Source organism: Pleurodeles waltl, chromosome 3_1 (assembly GCF_031143425.1).
Source record: "Pleurodeles waltl isolate 20211129_DDA chromosome 3_1, aPleWal1.hap1.20221129, whole genome shotgun sequence".
Lineage (NCBI taxonomy): Eukaryota > Metazoa > Chordata > Amphibia > Caudata > Salamandridae > Pleurodeles > Pleurodeles waltl.
In genome coordinates, this window is record NC_090440.1 from 1,452,481,076 (window position 1) to 1,452,501,390 (window position 20,315).

The following is a 20,315-nucleotide window of genomic DNA, read 5'->3' on the forward strand; positions in this document are numbered from 1 at the left end:
ACCTAGAAAAAGGGGGGTAGTAAGGGTGAGAAAGGCCGCACTCATAGGAAGGTAAGCACAATTTGGTCAAATATATAGTACGTTCAGAAGTGGTGCTGGTGAACTTGATGCCCTACTACCCATGGGCAAAATCAAGTGTCAAAAAAAGGGGGAATACTTTAACACAAGTGAAGAAAAGCAAGGATAGAACACCACACACAAACAAATTTTAGTAAAACACAAGTCTAGTTACAACATGTGATGTCTAGTTTCCATTGGATAGATGAGACAAACAATACATTGATGTCCAAATCAGAGTTCTTGACAGGTGATGTCTTTATTGTCAGCAGTGTTGTATTTAGGGTACACAAAGTACTTCGATTGCAGACACAGCCAACACGTGTTTCATCACGCTGGTGACTTTTTCAAGGCTATTTGGGCGTAATACTGGCATGACAAAGTCAATAGATCAATCAAAAAAGTAATACTAGTCCATGCGTCTGAAATTGTGCTAGTCCAAATCCGAAAGTCCCATCACGCGAAAAACTCCACGATAAGTACAGGTATGTCAATATCATGGACCATGATAAGTCCAGGAACAAGTTTGTAGCAAAAGAGAAACAGCGATCCCAAGTATTAAATGATGTGCCGACAAACGTCTGTTTCTCTTTTGCTACAAACTTGTTCCTGGACTTATCATGGTCCATGATATTGACATACCTGTACTTATCTTGGAGTTTTTTGCATGATACGACTTTCGGATTTGGACTAGCCCGTTTTCAGACACATGGACTCGTATTACTTTTTTGATTGATCTATTGACTTTGTCATGCCAGTATTACGCCCAAATAGCCTTGAAAAAGTCACCAGTGTGACGAAACACGTGTTGGCTGTGTCTGCAATCGAAGTACTTTGTGTACCCTAAATACAACACTCCTGACAATAAAGACATCACCTGTCAAGAACTCTGATTTGGACATCAATGTATTGTTTGTCTCATCTATCCAATGGAAACTAGACATCACATGTTGTAACTAGACTTGTGTTATACTAAAATTTGTTTGTGTGTGGTGTTCTATCCTTGCTTACCAATATTTAGACCATCAACTGTTTGTGAGCTTCTCCAATGAGAAAAAAGGCAAAGTGCTGCAGATGAGAACGAGTTCCTGATGGTTTAGCGTTCATATTAGAATCTGCTGTAGGATATCAAAAAAGCAGCCCCAGAAGGCTTGCACACTCATTTCACTGGAGAGAAAGCTGCTACCACTGCGCTGGTGTACAGAATGCTAGTCCTGGATTTCGCCCAGGCTTCTACATGGGCGTCTCCACACATTAACAAAGCACTATTGCCTAGACAGGAAGGTCCAGCAAGATGGCCACTTTGCTTGATCGGTCCGGCAGGGTTTCCTGATCTGAGCCATTCCACTGTCCTATAACCTGGGGAAGTACTACTTTGGTATCTACTCTTTAAATAAGAAATGTGCAGTTAGATGTCTCTTTCAGAAGAAAAAGTTACTTACCTTTTCAGGTAGAGACTCTCTCTAATCTCAGATTTCTCACCGACCTATCCTCCTACCCTTTCTGTGGAAGGATGTCATACAGTCCATTATTAATGTTTCAAACTAGAGATCTGCACAATGGCATATTCTAATTTCTATGGGCTCTGTGCCCGATGGTGTGGACAGAGGTCCAAAAAAGTGCTTGTGTGCGAAGGTGGTGAAGATATAGTGGCCCCTACTTCGCATCTGGGGCGAGACAGATCCAACATGAAGCTACACCTACCGACTTGCGAGGAAATTCCTATCAAAATTCTCTGGATCCAGTCTGGTGCCTTGCATAATTCACAAGTGAGGAATCTGTGGTTAGATAAACTCTACCAGAAAAGGCATTGGCAAAGGTAAGTAATTTGTTCTCTGATTCCCGTGCTAAGGTGCTAAGCATTTCACTCTGCAGCTCGATTGCCTCCGTGTACGTAGGACACAGCACACACCTTCAAATACAGGCTGTAAAGGCATATTGAAGGCTGCAAAGTCATTTGGATTCACCGCTGTGGTAACTTCTTCTTTGGGGCCTGGTGGAGAAGCTGTGCCTGCTTCAGCTCTCCTACAATTTTCATTACTTGTTGTGGTAAGCAGGTGAGAGTGCTGGTGATGCTTCCCCTTTTGGTTTAATACAGGACATTTTATGAGTGCAGACCTGTATAAATCAACATTGTTCCTACCCCTTCCTCTTTGTGAATACAGTATCTAGAGTAAACTTGGTTAGAAGAAGCAGCAAATGGTTTGTATTCAGATGATGGTAAAAGTTACTGTATATTGCTAATCCGTATTATTGACCTGGATAACATTTTACTAAACGTAGAATTCATCACAGCCAGTGCAGAAGATTGCTCTGTGGAAGGACAGTGCAAACATCGATCACCTACTAACGCACCCAGTTCTTACAGATCTATAAATTGACGCACTTTCTTAAATCAGCCAAGCACATGCCCAGGAGGGTCAGTTCATTTTTTAAGGAGTTACTTTAAGAAATATGTTGTTTGAAAACTGGCCAATATACAGAGTTTTATTGGGATTCCATGTATTAGATAAATGTTGCATACTACTGTCATGAAGTTAAGGATACTTTAAAGAGTTTAAACAATTCTCCACAAAGATAGGGCTCCAGTAAATGAATGCATATTTTCATATTGTCACATATTTATGGTTCCATTCAGTCTGTGATCTAAACATATATCCTGGCTGCATTTATTAATTGAGCCTTCAAATATGTTCACTTTTGGCTATTCCGAAAAATCTTTAAGAGCCTCTTCGTCTGGCAGCGGGTGACAGGCATGCAAACATCTGTCTTTTAGATGTTTTATTTAGTTTTGAGAGCCAGCAGTTGCCTCTGATAGAGGCACTGTGTCTAAAGCTATTTTCACAAAGTTTTGTGCATTTTCCCAAAGCTTTGTGTAACTTGTGTATTCTTGCTGTCTTGTTTTTTAGTGATTTAGCCGCCTTTAATCATCAGTTCAGGGTGTTGGATTTAGTAAATATCTGTAATTTATGTAATCTACATGCCAGAATTATAGGCAAATTATAAAACAACGCTGGGCCTCTTACTTTCATCATATCCTAAAACATTTTGGACTTGTATTTCTAACATGGAACATCTAAGAGTTCTATGCCAGTCTTTTAATCTGGCAAGTGTTTATCTGACTGACAACAATACTGTAGGATCTGAATTAGAAGGATGTCTTCTTCCCCACATGTTGCTTGCTCCTGTAATGCTATTATGATTTATTGATACCCAAGTCATCTTTCTGGCAGACCGGCAATCTTCTTTCACATTTCCTCTGTTTCTGAATATGCTTCAAATACGAGAAGGGATCCAGAAATATTTTCTCAGTAGTAGCTCTCCAAAGGTGTTTCGTCAGTTGCTCCAGCTGCGGCTGAGCGCTCTCCATTGCATATGGCAACTTGGAACCCATACAAGGCGGGTTTACATCTAGCATACTGACATTAGTTGCCTGTACTTTTTTCATGTTCCTCGGAGGTCTATGAAAGGACACAACAACTCAAAGAAAGGAGCAGTTGACCAGGAAACAGAAATATTTCTAACATGAAACCTCCCAGATTTTTTTTATTTTATTTTGGAACTTGTACCTCTGCTGTGACATGAGGTTCCTAATAGTGTATGTTCTTGATAAAATGGTTTTGTACTGTTACTCCGGGTGCCCATTATTTAATATGAGGTAATCTACTGTGCAGCTATGGTACAAGGCTCTGCTCAAGTTGTGCTGGTATACATATGCATGATCATGTAATTGCTGATCGAGGAGGTCTATTGTCTGAAAATCTAGTATTGATGCACAGGTAGCACTATGACGGATGGGGCCTAGACTAAAATAATCTGACTTCAGTTAATGACCATTAGAGAATGCACCATCCCATTTAGGGTAAAGTATAATATGTAATGCTGTATATAAAATTTGTTTCACTGTTGTTATGGATTGAAATGACATGCAAAGTTAAGAGAGACTGCTTTCTGTAGTCAGAGAAAGTTTATCAACATAGAACGCACTCAATACTTCTAATACATTAAGATTAAATCATTGAGTTACATGAAAAGAGGTCACTAGCCAGACTCCCACATCACACATTTAAAAAAGTTGCCAGTAAGATAAACACATGAGGGAATTGATCGTAAAAATTTAAATGCTACTTTACAGTTCATAAAATGTATTTCATTGGAGAGTTTAAGACATTTATATAGAGAAAACTTAAAAAGATGAAATGCAACATAGACCGTTTCAAATGATCACCACATTTACAGTAATGAAAGGAAATTAAAAAAGCCCAAGCCTTTGGATGAGCAAGCCAATGTTGCAACACTCCTACTTTAAATCTAGGGAACAGATCTGGCTCATACACATCATTAAATAGATTACATATTATTGAATATTCTAGACAATTAGTAGTAGGCAAATGAGAATGAACATTCAATTGCAGTAGTTTTCTTTCTTATTTTAAAGCAGTTGTACAATTAAAACCAAATTTCTTAATAGAGTTTTTTTCTGACTACAAATGCCCTTGGGTGAATTGGGCAAATCAGATCACAGTCATATTTCTATGCCCTTGCAGGGTTTGTACTTGACCGAGATGAAACTATAGTCAGTTCAAGCGTAAGCAGGCTAAGTTAGGCTTTTGTGATCATTTGGCAGTTTCACACTTCTAAAAGAGAATCCATAGAATTTTCAGTGAAAATTGGTTTTCTCATAATTGTAAATATTTATCATTGCCCACAAGCCCTCGCATCATAAGAGGAAGCACTAACAGATTTGACCAAATATATTTATTGATACAATCTAGCCTTTGTTGCATATCTTAGTTGCAAAACTAGAGACTGCCTCCATCAGTCAAACAAACTGCATTTTCTATGTGCTTATATGATTGCACCTGCTTGAGTAGTTAGCAAACGTTATCTACAAATATGAAAAACAGTTATTGTTTGTCAATCTTAATATATGGTTCCCAACTGTGAATACTCCAGTTCTTGTATGCTTTGGGTCCAGAGTTACAATTAAATTAAAAAAAGTTAGTAGACCTGTCAACACCATATGAAAAAAACTATCAAGTAAATACTACATTTTTTTAAGCTTTGGCTATTTGTGCCATTGAGACAGCATCATCTGAATGCATAAGTACTGATATAGTACCAACAGCTTGTGGATTATCATGTATCTCACTGTATAAATCCGTTCAAAAATCTTTAATTGGTTCATGAAAAACATGAATACATTTACAAACAACACTCAATGAAGACTTAATATTTAAGTGCAATTTTCTTAAAAAATTAAAGCAAATCAAAAAGTGCAAGCGTGCATATAAAATATAGACCAAAAAATAGACGCACTATAAACATGCATGCATTAAAACCAAATGTGATTAATAAATTAATTTCTGTCTTTAGCACTCTAAAAGTAAAGCACAGTAATTAAACCCTGACATAGACACAAAGGGATAAATACTTTCCAAAATATTGTGCCTTTAGATCACTTTTCCACCACGTTTCTCAATCTAACCTCAACCGAAATAATTTATGAACCATAATGCAACAATTTCTGATTGCCGTTATTGAAGTAGTAATAAGGCCGGTCTGCTTTTTCTTATATTGAGAATCTCAAGTAAGGGCATTAAAAACTGTTTTCTTGGAACTATTTAAAGTTTACAGAAAAAAAGTGTGACATTCAATATGTAAACTCCAAATAACACGGGCAGTGTCTGAGTGTCTGTACACATCTTTGGGAAAGGAAACCAGACAATTAGCTATGTTAAAGCAGAACCTCACCAAATAAAAGTGATTAGGTATAAAATATAAAGTTCCATATAATTAGTGGTTGTAAGCAGCCATCTTCCTCTTACTACATTCTGAAGCTTATCTAGTCCTCATTAGCATAGTGCAGGAGTTGAGTTTAACAGTTGTGTTCATGATAGAGTTAATACATTCTGGATTCTCAAGTAGTTTGAGCTGTCCCAATATGAACAATTCACCATTTATGTATGTCAGCCAAGGGTTATGGCATGCTTTTTGATGCCACAGACAATCTGATCTCACAAGGCAGTTAAGACTAGTTTCTGTGTTGGACCAAACAGAAAGCTACTGCATTAAAGGAGAACATTTCACATGATCCCCCAGATATGATAAACCTAGTTCTAAGTGGCAGATGTGCATAGCAGTACCAGAGGGGACAGTCATCAGTCTTTTCACAAATTCATTTTTGCTCACCTGGATATGTGATACATGACAAGTTTACCATGTCCAAGCACCAAAAGCAGTCACCAAGACAGACGTGGCTTTGAACATGTTAACTCTCACAACCAGGGGATTAGATCCCAGGGTTAACAGAAAACCTAAAACTTGCAGCTATGGACTGCTTCAGTATGACTTCCTTACTTTCACTAGATGTGCCCAGGAACCTTTATTGTCAAATTGTACCCCCAAGCATTTAAAGGTAGGTACACATAAAAGTCTACCATAATACCATTTCATTTTGATAGTCTGCTGCCCACACACCAGAGTGTACGATTTGGTAGCATGAGTTGACAAATCCAGATTGCCAATGAACAGGACAAAGTTATCCATTAGCCTCTCTACAGACCTAGCTCAATACAGAAAGGTGTCTGCATCCCAATGCCCTGGTCTATCTTAATGGGAGGAGTACTCTCACCATTGGACCCATACCTAATACAACCCATGACATTGGTGTGAAGTTGGCTGAAGGAGTCCTGTGGCTAATATTCTGTCCCAGAGTTTAGCTTTGTTAATACAATTTAACGTAGAGCTGTGGTCCATGAATGCTAAATGTATACTACCCTTTTCACCCTTGTATACTTATTAATTATGAGGTAGAGATTCAGACATTGTTCTATGGTCTCTGGGACCTATCTGAACCCATCCTGGGCATCAGTTAATATTCCTTTTTCCATAGTCTACGTACAGTAGACATAGACAAGGCCGTGTTGGAGAGCATAAGTTACAGAATACAAACTTGTTGTTGGGTGACATTAGGTCGTGGGGAGCAAACATACATAAAGTAATATGAGGATAAGAGTCCAGTTGAGAGCTAGGTGCTAGAGTCCGAAGAGCTGAAGTGTTGATTGAGGAGAAGATCTTTTAATTGTCTTTTGAAGCTCATAAAGTAGGGGTTCGACCTGATATGAACTGGGATATGTTGAAGGCATTTTCCAAAAAGGAGAGTGTAAGGGATTTTTGTTTGTGTTGTTTTTTTTTTTTTTGCTGGGATGAGAAGCAGTGTGTTGGTGCTTCTTAGATGTCTTGACTGGCCTGTTTTTGATAGTTTGGACGCAAGGTAAGCAGGTTTCCTGTGCGGAGGACTTTGTGAATGAGGCAGGCTGTTTTGAAGCAGCAACGGGCTTCGTTTGGGTGCCATTTAAAAATGTTCAGTGAGGAAGAGATGTGATTGTGTCTTTCTGCACCAGTGACCTTCCTTGCTGCTGCATCTAGTGTGGTTCTTTAGGGGAGCTTAGTGCGCCGTTGTAGAGCCAGTGAGGGTGACGTTCCTATAGTTAAGTCTAGGCAGTACCATCCCTTGTATGGCAGTTTTTAGATCGTTCAGACAAGGAAGGGCTTGATTTTGTGTAGAAGTTTACGTTTGTAGAATGCACTCTTAGTTCTATTTATGCATTGGCTCCTTCACAGGCTTGAATCAGGGGAGATCCCCAAAGAGTTGACGGATTCAGATAGCATCAGTTTGCATTTCAAGGCATCAATGGTGTTTGTCCATTCTTGAACCTGAGTAGTCTGTCCACTGTTGGAGAGGAGTAGGATTTCTATCTTATCTTGTTTGAGTTTCAGATGGTTGTGTGAGAGCCAGTTTTGGACTTTTATGAGTGTGGTGTACAGTCGTCATAAGCCTTCTCGTGAGGATATGTCTAAGGAAATCTGGGTGTCTTCTGCATAGAGATTGTAGTGGATGTTTGCTTGCTTAATAATGGTGGTGAGGGGTTCCATGTAAATATTGAAGAGGTTAGGAGAGAGGACTGAGCCTTGGGTACACCTCTAGTTATGGTGAATGAGTCTGAGGTTGAATTGTTTATTTTTGTATTTGTTTGGAGCGGTTATGAAGATAGGATGTGAACCATTTCAATATCAGGCTGTCGGCTCCGATCATTAGAAAGAACCATTCCACCTTGCCCTGGGCGAGGGTCCCCAACCTTTTATTAAAACATTCTGTATAATACTAGATACAGGATACTAGACACTTCTGGCCAAACTACACCTCCTCAGTAAATTGCGATCCTCCTGGTCCTTCCCCCTTTTTTATAGATACAAAAGAGACACTTGCAGCACATCCAGATTTGCAAGGGTATTCCTTATTTGAAATTGGACGTCAGTCAGCCCAGGATCAAAATAATCTGACGTAAAACTTGATAGGTTCTGTAACTGAAATTTCAGATTAATAAGTGGAGAAATGACTGTCTCAGACCTCCAGTGTTTTCTCACTACATGATTTCCCTTCCCCAGTCTAGATCTATCTTGCTTTGAGTGTGTTCTGCCTAAAGTGTTGCGGTTTTCTTTCACTTTAAAATAAGATTAGTATATTGTTTTCATTTGAATAAGTCATCTTTCTCTGATGCTTCGTTTTTAGATACCCGGCTCTAATATTGAATATATTTTACAGCTACCTCGAGCCCTTTATCTTGTGTCAATGGATCCATGTGCAAGGATGGAGAAATGTGCATTCCATTGTCAGACCGCTGTGATGGGTTCCTGGATTGCTCTGATGGCAGCGATGAGCGGAACTGCACAGGCGAGTATCTGAGTTGCGCTTCCTATGTCCAGGCTCATAAAGGGGATGGATGACCTGCCCTCTGCGAGTCATGAGGATAATGCCTAGGGGACAGTAAAGAAGTGACATAATGGGCTTAGTAGGCACATTTTGCAGCTCTCGAATGCCTAGATCCAGGCAAACTCGTAAATCTGGAATTAAATTAGGTAGTACCTATGAACTTGACCCCAGATCACATAATTTTTTTCCAAGCTTTGAGGGAGGAGCCTCATGTAGAGTACCAATACCTTTTTCTTACATCTAGTGCTTTCTGTGGTTCCAGCCCCTTCTCCCGTTGCCACACAAAACAGACTTGCTTCATATTATTATTTATTATGTAGCTTTACAAGCGGCATTGTGTCCCTTTACAATGCTTTATGGTGTTACACTGCATACCTTTTCAGTACAATATTTGTTTCCTACTTTAATTCAAAAGTAACTTGATTTTCAATCTGTCTAGATGATACTGTTTTTTACAAAGTTCAGAATCTCCAGTGGACTGCAGATTTCTCTGGAAATATCACTTTGTCATGGACTCGGCCTAAAAAAATCCCTTTGGCGTCATGTGTGTATCTACTGTATTACAGGTAATTTGTTACTTGTTTGTTTTTTTTGCTTTTACTTATCAGCTTGTCACGTATTTCCACACCCACAGTAATATCTGGAGTAAAAAAAAAATCTCATGTATTATCAAAGTGCATAGTTGATTAGTACCATTACACTAGCAAACATCAGAGACATGGCACAAATATTACAGTTGTGCAAAATGCCTATAGATATGGAAAATACTTTTGCATTGGACTTTGAATGAGCGTGTACTTTAACTGAAGTTAAAATTTTATGTGTCTTACTTTCCAGACTCATATGGGTATTATTGTCTGTGACAGGGGTTTTTCCACTTAATATGGAATGCTAGTATTATCAACCCTATAAGAAACGTAGATCCACTCTTAATTTGTATTTTGAGTGGACATAATATAATATTGAAGGATAAAATATTTATTGATTGTCCTCCGCTGAAATCAAGTGCATGAAAGTTAACAATGGAGTTGAATTTCATTTTTTTGCAATGAACGTTTGAGGCTGACACCACTACTGGTGATATAAGTTCTACAGAGAGAACGCGACTGTCAACTTAATAAAAATAATTATAATAGTGCAAATATGATGATGTGTTTTTTAGAACCTCTACCGTTCTGCCAACATGTTGGGTTATCTGTGTTCATTTTAGGTCTGTCTTCGAGAAAGATTCCATTATGACGTGATCCCACACACGTCACAAACTTTGTTCTGAGTGCCTCACAAAGACCTTATTTCTCGCTCTCTTCTACCACCTCCTACCCTATGGTTAGTCTGGCTTTAAGCATTGGCTCCCTGATGTGTCCATCAGCATTGACACGTGCCAATGGCATTTCTTGTCTTACCTTCCCATATATAGCTCCCCATGTCGATTTTTATTTTAAAAAAAATAATCTGCCATGGCCTGGCAGCTCCACACTGCTGATGGGCCACTCACTTTGTCTTCATGCATGTACGTACATACAAAGGGAGCCATATTGAATTGTGTTTACTTTATTAGAATACACATTCTGTATTGACCATCTAGTCATTCATCTGTGTCTTGGCACATAAGTGACCATTTTTTTTCTTCAGGTCAATGTAAACAAGTAATTGTAAAGCCAATGTAGACTATAAACAAAAGGACTTTTGGCTTTGCCTGTACTTGTTTTTGTTTAAGTCTTGTATTGGCTTTGAGAGACAAGATGGTCATATCCTTCGCTATCATCACTCATCAATTCAGTTCTCATATAAATAGGAAAACTCACACTTTCTTGATGCTCCTGTGCTACTTAAGATTCTGGCAAAACCTAAATCCAAGACGTGTACAAAGATTTTAGATTCACAGAAACACCTTGCTGCACTAATAATTGGGCCATTATTACTCCTGCATACAAAACGTTATCATCACATGTTAGTATTTGGAACTTTTTTTCAACAAGATAAATGTAATTTCAATTTGTTCCACATTGTCAGTTTTATTGGTACCTTCAATTTTTCTTTATTAAGTAATGTATTCACATTATTTGAAATCCATCCAGTCGAATAATGTGTTAATGTAATTTTCTTACAGGTTAATTGGGGACAGTGCTTGGAAAGTCTTAGAAACGCACAGCAACAAAACAAGTGCTATTGTCAAACTTCTTCAACCTGACACAACTTATCAAGTCAAAGTGCAAGTTCAGTGCCTAAGAAAGGTTTACAATACCAATGATATTATTACTCTGAGAACCCCAGAAGGATGTAAGTGGAAAAAATGTAAAAGTATATACAAGTACATATACAAAATGTATTTCCCAGTTTAAAAAATTTAAATTGTAGGTTCCATAGTTATTTATCTCTACTACGTTTTTGGTGCATTTCCAGTGCTGTCCTTGCAAAAAATCACTTGGTCAGAAATTGTGAAAAAATTATTTAATCCATGGGTGTTACGGTTTCCAAACATTCCTTCACCTACTGAACATTTCAATTTTTTTCTCGTTGATGATTATCATTTCATCCTTTATATCACTGAAATCTATTATTTGCTAAATGTATTGTATTATAGAATGGAAAAATGTAAGAAGTCAATGTAGACGTCTTTCTATTTTTCATTTCATAATCTGTTTTAAAAAAAAAAGTGGTTACTAATCATCATTGAAGATGCATACCTTTTAAGGGGCTGTGTAAGGCAGCTGAAACATTTGAAACATAGCTGTACGTTTTTCAGACTCCTTTTCCACTCCTCTCTGGCTTCATCATGTAGGTCTTTCTTTTTAGAAGTCATCCGAAGGCTAACAAAATTAGGATTGGGTCTCTCGATTCGCATTGGAAGGGACAGAGATAATGGAACTGACATCAGCACGCAGATGGCGCTTACATGTTGATCTGCTCCGTTACTTCCAGGGCAGTACAGAGCTGCACATAAGAGAAATGTTAAGAAAAGTTTTCAGATCCAGTGCAGTGACTGAGTAGGTTTGAGGTGTCTCTTTGATATGTGTGTTTGGGCCATAACTCGATTTTTTGGGACGAATGTGCCCCCATGCACCCAAAGGTGACCCAGTACTGAGAGGTGAAGCTGTACATCCCAGAAGACAAGAAGTTACAACCTGGGAACAAGCCCCACTCCGTCACAGACAAAAACTCTGTACAGCTTTGGAGGCCATTCCTGCAAGCAGTAACCATGCCATTCAAAGTCCTCTGATAAGTTAAAATATAAGTACAAGCTCAAACAAAGTGAAGTGGGACTCGACCCCATGCCACCACTCTGAACATAAAGAGGAAATGCAAGTACTTCATAATGTCAGTCATCCACCTTAAAGGTCTGTGGGGGCAGACTCAGTTCCACAGCTGATTCCGGTGCTAGGTTGTACATTCCAGCAGAGTTTCTGTATTTTTTTTAAATCCTTATCTAGAGCACGGGGCACCCAAGATGTAGATGGTGATGGTGTTAACTCACATTCCCCACTACAGAAATGTTTCCTTGTACATTAATTTGCAAGAGGTCAGTGGGCTTAACACCACTCTTGATGTTAGGGATAGATTCACCACATGGGCTGCAAATGCCCCCTTTGCAGTGGTGGGCCAGAGTACATCTGGCGTTCTGGATTTACAGCTACTTCCAATCAAAAACAAAAGTCCTAACAGAAATTTTGTAGCCTGTGCCAGTTACTTCTGAAAGATTGTTCCCTTTTAACAAGGCAGTCACGGATATCTTGACTGCTACTTGCTCAAAGCCCTGTTCTTGCCCACTTGTAAGTAGGCAGGTTGCCAGGCATCACACATGGCTCCTGGTGATTCAGATTTTCTTACCAGACATTCTACTCCAAAGAGCCTGTGTTTCATACCTCAGTCAGTAAAGTGAATCCCAATTTGTTCCTGACAACTCCACTGGATAGGGAATCCGAGAGGCTTGAGACTTCTGGCAACTGCATCTTTTCCTCTGCCGGTCAGGCTTCTCAGTCTGTTAATGTTTATCTACTGGGTCATTATACACATGCCATCTGATAGAGACTTCTAACTGCCCGGCATGCACCTCTGCACAAGTTGAGGTCTGGTTCGAGAGGAAGGTCCTGGGGCCAGCTGCAGAGTAAAAACAACAAGTGATGGACGGAATGCTGAACATTGTCAAACACTCACCCCCAGTCATAGATCTGGGTTTAATCCATCGTTCTTTTGCTCACCATGCCACCCCAGTTTGGACCCAGCCATATGCAAATCAGTCTTGACCCTGTTCCTCATGGGAACAGTCCAGACCGAACTGCCAAGCCAGGTCCTCACTGGACCGGAAACGAGCATCCTGGGACCGGTTTCGGGGTTTCACCCCTCATCAGCCAGGCTAGCTTGAATCCAGTGGCATGGGAAGCACGGGACCCACGTCTGGGCATACCCTTCCCACTTAGGGCGACAAAGCAAAAACAACAAGTGATGGACGGAATGCTGAACATTGTCAAACACTCACCCCCAGTCATAGATCTGGGTTTAATCCATCGTTCTTTTGCTCACCATGCCACCCCAGTTTGGACCCAGCCATATGCAAATCAGTCTTGACCCTGTTCCTCATGGGAACAGTCCAGACCGAACTGCCAAGCCAGGTCCTCACTGGACCGGAAACAAGCATCCTGGGACCGGTTTCGGGGTTTCACCCCTCATCAGCCAGGCTAGCTTGAATCCAGTGGCATGGGAAGCACGGGACCCACGTCTGGGCATACCCTTCCCACTTAGGGCAGCTGCAGAGTCCCAAGTCGTCGTCATCCCAAGTTCTTAGGGCAATCGTATAAGTTGAGACACAAGAAGAAAAGTACCAATTCGAAGCGGTCTTCGATTTCTTCTCGTCCATCGGCCAGTGCGATGAGGGATGTCGTCATTCTAGGCAGAGTTCTTCGGAAACTAAACCTTTCGAGTAGCTGAAGCAACCCCTGCGCAATTTAAAGAATTTAATGAGGCCATGCATCTCATTTTTGGGCAGTCTGAACCTGCTGGTGCAACTTCAGGCCCCGCGGGGTCAGAGGGGACCCAGTTGGGTTCCATGCCGGTGGCTTTGGCACTAATGAGCTCCCAGGATCCAGTCCTGGATCCGGACCAGCACTAGTCATACCACGTCTACTTTCCCTGGTGCCAGCCCAGCTGCTCCCGGCACCACAATCCCCATCCTCATCCTTGACTTTGACACGGAGTCGGATGGGCATCAACCAATTCCGACGCTAGCAGCCTCCTAGATCAGATCCTGAGTCCTTTTGCTCTGGGCTAGGTCTCAAGAAGACTGGGAGGGGTTGCTGAACCCTTTACCAGCCCTACAAAGAGGATATGGACTGGCGTAAGGACTTGGGTGAATCCAGTGGAGTGAACAGATCTCCAGATATTGGTATGCTTTCTCCCCCTACCATGGCTACGGAGGAGGGAGCCTCTAATGCAAAGGTGGTGAGGGATGCAGATGAAGTCCTGAACCTTCAGCTACTCTTGGTGGCAGTCAAGACTACTCTCTTCACAGAGTTGCTGCAACCAGGAGCTTCCACCTCCAAGCCCCTGCACCTGTTCAATGATGCCCTCAAGGATGTCCTTCTGGGTACCTGGTTTAAGCCCTCCACAGGGGCTCCTGTGAATAGGACAATTTGCCTGCATCCATTGCCCTGCAACTGGGGACCCAACTTTCCTGACGCAACACCCCACCCCTGAGAGCTTGGTGGTCCAAGCCTCTACTTCCCTTGGCGCGTTCCTTACCTTTCCCCTAAATAGGGAATCTAAGAAGCTGAATTTATTTGGGAAGATGATGTTTTATTAGCCAGCCTGGCATTGCGGTCTGTGAATCCTGCTTACTTTTTGGGCCATTATTCCCACACTCCATGGGACACACTTGCACAAGTGCTGCCACAGGTACCGGAGGAGGCCCAGGCTGTACTCTCTCAGGCTGTTGCTTACGGGAGAGATGCAGTGAAGTTCACAATCTGTTGCAAACTGGACATGACTGGCTTGCTAGGCAGAGCAATTTCAACAACAGTGGCCCTGAGGAGCCACGCATGACTGAAAAAGTATGGCTTTTTGGGGGTCTGTCCAGGCTTCCCTTAGGGACATGCCTTTTGATGGCACCCATCTCTTCGGACAAAAGGCAGATTTGGTGCTCAAGCACTGCAAAGAATCTCAGGCAATAGCCAGGTCCTTGGGCCTTGCAGTAACCCCTTGTCCCTCCCAATCTTCCTTTCGTGGCTATAGAAGGGGCTGCCAACAGCACAAATTCCATCCAGCCATAGTACTGTGCATGCTGCCCAGCCTCTGTGTTTCTGAGGGTGTGGGATCCATTGACCTTGTGGGTCAGGTGGACAGTAGACTGGGGAGTCTGCCTCCCCCCTCTCCTGCAGCATCTCCTAAACCCTCATAATCTGCCTCTCTATCACCACGGGCACCCAGTTGGCAACAGGATTCGCCATCACATGCCCCACTGCTACCCATTACTTCAGACTGGTGAGTTTTGCAGATCCTCCCCTTCGAGACTACTCCTCGATCCAAGCCACCATCTTACAACCAGATGACGGAGGATCATTTGTCCCTTTTCTGCAAGAGAGTTGCGGCTCTTGGCCAAGGGAGCCATAGAGAGCATTCCCGTGCCAGAAGTAGACTGTGGTTGCTAATCCTGCTACTTTCTGGTCTCCAAAAAGGACAAGGGTTTCATCCTGTTCTAGACCCATGAGCCCTCAGTTCCTTCCTTAAGAAGAACACTCATGTTGGCTCAGCTCTTGTCTGCCCTGCACCAAAAAGACTATGGCCCTCATTACGACCCCGGCGGTGGGCGGAAGACTGGCGGTAACACCGCCAACAGTCTGGCGGTGTTCCGCCAGCGTATTATGACCGTGCCGCATTTGCCATGGTCATACCGCCAGCTTTCCGCCGGGCGGTCATCATCCCCAACCGCCAGCCTGTCCGCCATGGAAATGCTGGTGGTAAGGGGGACTCGGGGCGCCCCTAGGGGCACCTGCACTGCCCATGCACTTGGCATGGGCAGTTCAGGGGCCCCAGGCACAGCCCCATTGCGCATTTCACTGCCCGGGTTACGGGCAGTGAAATGCGCGATGGGTGCTGCTGCTCCCGCTGCACATCAACATTGCCGCGGGCTTGATTACGAGCTGGCTGCAATGTTGATGTGACTTTTCTGCTGGGCCAGCGGATGGAAACACTGTTTCTGTCCGCTAATCCAGCTGAAATGTCATAATAGGGGGCGAAGCATACCATCAGCACTGGCGGTATGTTGGCTCCCGCGGCTATGGCGGTCTTTTTTCAAGACCACCGAAGTCGTAATGAGGGCCTGTATGTAAGCTTTCAACTTGCTTATTTACACATCCCCGTCCTGCCTGCCTCCGGACGTTACTTGCGGTTCACGGTAGGCCACATGCACTTTCAGTTCACTCTGCTTCCCTCCTGCCTTACCAGCGCCCCTCAGGTGTTCACCAAGAAGATGGCAGTGGTTGCAGCTCATCTGTGGAGCTCAGGGGTATAAGTCTTCCCCTATCTCGATGACTGACTTCTGAAGGGAGGCTTGCCCCAGGCTGTCATCTCCCACCTCCAAGCTAAGGCATACCTTCGGCATTTACTGGGGTTCACTTTAAATGTGCCAAAGTCACACCAGTCTCCTTCTCAGACACTCCCTTTCATCAGAGCCGTTCTGGACATGTTGCAGTGTTTTGACTTATCCTCCTCTGAGAGTCCAAAATATTCAGGCTATGATACTGATGTTTCTTCCTCTATCATGAATTTCAGTGAGACTGATTCTGAGGCTTCTGGGCCTCACGGCCTCCTGCATCCTGCTAGTGACACATGCCAGATGGTATATGCAGGCTCTGCAGTGGAACCTGAAGTTCCAGTGGGCGCAGCATCAGAGGAATCTCTCTGACATGGTCCAGACCTCGTAGAAAACTGCAAAAGATCTGCAGTGGCGGTTAATGAACCATGATTGGGCCACAGGCAGATCTTTCTCCCTTCCCCAACCAAATCTGACTATAGTGACAGATGCGTCACTCCTGGGATGGGGCGGCCATCTGGTAGAGGTGGTGTTCAGAGGAATCTGGTCTTCAGCAGAAGCAGGACTCCACATCAACGTGCTGGATCTCTGAGCGATCCGTCTGACATTTAAAGCCTTTTTATCTTCCCTCAAAAGAATCCTAGTGCGGGTTTTAACGGACAACACCACTGCCATGTAGTATTGCAACAATCATTGTAGGGTGGGGTCCTGGGCCCTTTGTCAAGAGGCTCTTGCTTCTGGACATGGCTGGAACAGCAGGGCGTATCCCTGGTGGCCTCTCTGAATGCCAGAGCAGAGACGAACTGAGCCGAAAATGCCTAGCGGTTCACAAATGGCAGATTTGGCGCAAGCTCTCTTTCAGCAGTGGAGAAAGCCTTGGTTAAATCTGTTGACCTCTGCCAAGAAGGCGCAATTTCAGCAGTTTTGTATACTGGAGTTTCCAGGGTGGCTCTTGCGTGAAGGCACTTTTAGTTTCAAGTGGAATTCAAGCCTCCTGGATGCCTTTCTACCCATACTACTCCTGCCCAGAGTTCTCAAAAAGATCAGAAACGACCAGGCCAAAGAAATCCCTGTAGCTCTGGACTGGGCACAGAGTCTGGTATCTCAAGATGCTGAGCATGTCCACCAATCCTCAGGTCAGACTTCTTTCGCAGCTGCAGGGGAGAGTTCTTCACCTGCACCTGTTTAGTCTTCGCCGTATTGTGTAGAGATTGAGTGGTGGCAGTTGACAGCTTTTAACCTTCCTCGTGAAGTCTCTAATGTCATCATGGCACCCAGATTTCCCTTCACCCTTGTTGTGGGAAGAAATTTGTAGCATGGTGCTCAGTCAAGTCTGTTAATCCCCTTTCTTCCCCTCCTTCTGAGGTTCTATTGTTCATTCTTTCCCTTGTCCAGCAGGGCTCTGCTTTGGACACTCCTAAGGGCTATTTATCTCCTATTTCTGCTTTATTTGCAGTTGCCTGATCCACCCTCCTTATTCAGTTCCTCTATTTTACATAGTTCCTCAGAGGTCTTAACCATTTCTTCCCTCCATCCCCATTCATTATGCCCCAGTGGGATCTTAATTTGGTTCTGGCCTTTTTGATGGGCATTCCCTTTGAGCTGCTTCACAACTGTCACCCTCAGGCTTATCACATTGAAAACATCCTTTCTTGTGGCAATTACATCTGCATGCAGAGTGAGTGAGGTGCAAACCTTATAATCTAAGCCACTCAGCCTCTCTGTCTATTCTAACAGCGGTGCTTCGCACTAGGGCTTTTTTTTCTGCCAAATGTGGACACCTTTTCACACAAACCAATCTATCCAGTTGCATAAATTTTATGCACCCCCACATCCTTCTAAGGAAGAGGAGAAACCACCGCCTGGACCCAAAAAAAGCATTGATGTTCTTCCTTAATCGTACGAGAGAGTTACGGGTAGATGAAAAACTTTTCATGGGGTATGTGGGTGCGCAGAAAGGTCAGGCTGTGCAGAAGCAGACCATTTCCAGTTGGGTCATACTCTACATTAAGCTCTGCTATGCACTGGTCAGTAAGCAGCCTCCTAATGGCTTGCAAGCTCATTCCACCAGGGGTGAACTAAAGCTGCGACCACTGCGATAGCTTGCAGAGTTCTGGTCCAGGGCATCTGTCAGGCAGCGACATGGGCATCTCTGCTAATGTTTACCAAACACTACTGCCTGGACACTCAGGTCCTGTTTGGTCCTGCATGACTTTCTCATTTGAAATAGGTTCGCAGACCTACCTCCGGGGATGGTGTTGCTTGGATATCTATTCCGATGTAAGGAATCTGCAGCTTGACGTCTCTAGCAGATGAACAAGTTACTTACCTTCAGTAATGCCTGACTGGTAAAGACTATCTCTAGCTGCAGATTTCTTACTGATCCACTCATCTTCCCTCTCTGTGAATGGATTTCTAGGGCAGGCGCTTCCCTTTCAGGGCCCTAGTGCTGACACACCAGTGGTCAGCTTTCTTCATGGCTCTAGGCTTCTGCCATAGAAAGTTGTGAAAATAACCTGACGTTGGCATACTGTAGGAAGTTGGCTCTTGTATATACTATTTCAAAGTAAGAAATAATGTGCACAGAGTCCAAGGGTTCCCCTTAGAGGTAAGATAGTGGCAAAAAGAGATAATTCTAATGCTCTATTTTGTGGTAGTGTGGTCGAGCAGTAGGCTTATCAGAGGGTAGTGTTAAGCATTTGTTGTACACACACAGGCAATAGATGAGGAACACACACTCAAAGACTTAATCCAGGCCAATAGGTTTTTATATAGAAAAATATCTTTTCTTAGTTTATTTTAATTACCACAGGTTCAAGATTTACGAGTAATACTTCAAATGAAAGGTATTTCACTCAGGTATTCTAGGAACTTTGAATAATCACAATAGCATGTACAGTTTTGACAAAAATCGTAATAAGCTATTTTAAAAGTGAACACTGCAAAAATCAACAGTGCCTGGGGGAGGTAAGTAATTGTTAAGTTCACAGGTAAGTAAAACACTTGCAGGGTTCAAAGTTGGGTCCAAGGTAGCCTACCGTTGGGGGTTCAAGGCAACCCCAAAGTTACCACATCAGCAGCTCAGGGCCGGTCAGGTGCAGAGGTCAAAGAGGTGCCCAAAACACATAGGCTTCAATGGAAACAGGGGTGCCCCAGTTCCAGTCTGCCAGCAGGTAAGTACCCGTGACTTCGGAGGGCAGACCAGGGGGGTTTTGTAGGGCACCGGGAGGGGGAGACACAAGCAGGCACAGAAAGTACACCCTCAGCGGCACAGGGGCGGCCGGGTGCAGAGTGCAAACAGGCATCGGGTTTTGTATTGAAATCAATGGGGTGACCCAGGGGTCTCTTCAATGATGCAGGCAGGCACGGGGGGCTCCTCGGGGTAGCCACCACCTGGGCTAGGCAGAGGTCGCTCCTGCACTGGAGTTCGGTTCCTTCAGGTCCTGGGGGCTGCGTGGTGCAGTGTTGGGTCCAGGCATTGGGTCCCTTGTTACAGGCAGTCGCGGTCAGGGTGAGCCTCTGGATTTCCTCTGCAGGCGTCGCTGTGGGGGCTCTGGGGGATCGTCTCTGGTTACTCACGGGCTCGCAGTCGCCGGGTAGTCCTCCCTGAGGTGTTTGTTTTCTGCAGGTGGAGCTGGGGGCGTCGGGTGCAGAGTGGAAAGTCTCATGCTTCCGGCGAGAAACGTGGAGTCTTTAAAGTTGCTCCTTTGTTGCAGAAAGTTGCAGATGGTTGAACAGAGCCTCTGTTCACAGGAGCTTCTTGGTCTTTTGGGTGCAGGGCAGTCCTGTGAGGCTTCAGAGGTTGCTGGTCCCTGTTGGATACGTCACTGTTGCAGTTTTTGTCGAAGTAGGGAGACAGGCTGGTGGGGCTGGGACCAAATCAGTTGTCGTCTCCGTCTTCACTGCAGGGCTTCAGGTCAGCAGTCCTTCTTCCTTAGGTTGCAGGGATCTAGTTTC

At 43.4% G+C, this 20,315-nt stretch overlaps 1 protein-coding gene across 1 annotated transcript in view; it reads left to right on the top strand.

The window, feature by feature from the left end:
• SORL1 (sortilin related receptor 1) overlaps nucleotides 1-20,315 on the top strand; it is a 669,532-nt gene that overhangs the window by 430,972 nt on the left and 218,245 nt on the right. The window contains exons 33-35 of the mRNA XM_069225024.1: nucleotides 8,666-8,794; nucleotides 9,273-9,399; nucleotides 10,944-11,113. Of these exons, the coding sequence (XP_069081125.1) occupies nucleotides 8,666-8,794; nucleotides 9,273-9,399; nucleotides 10,944-11,113 (426 nt within the window). The remainder of the gene's footprint in view (nucleotides 1-8,665; nucleotides 8,795-9,272; nucleotides 9,400-10,943; nucleotides 11,114-20,315) is intronic.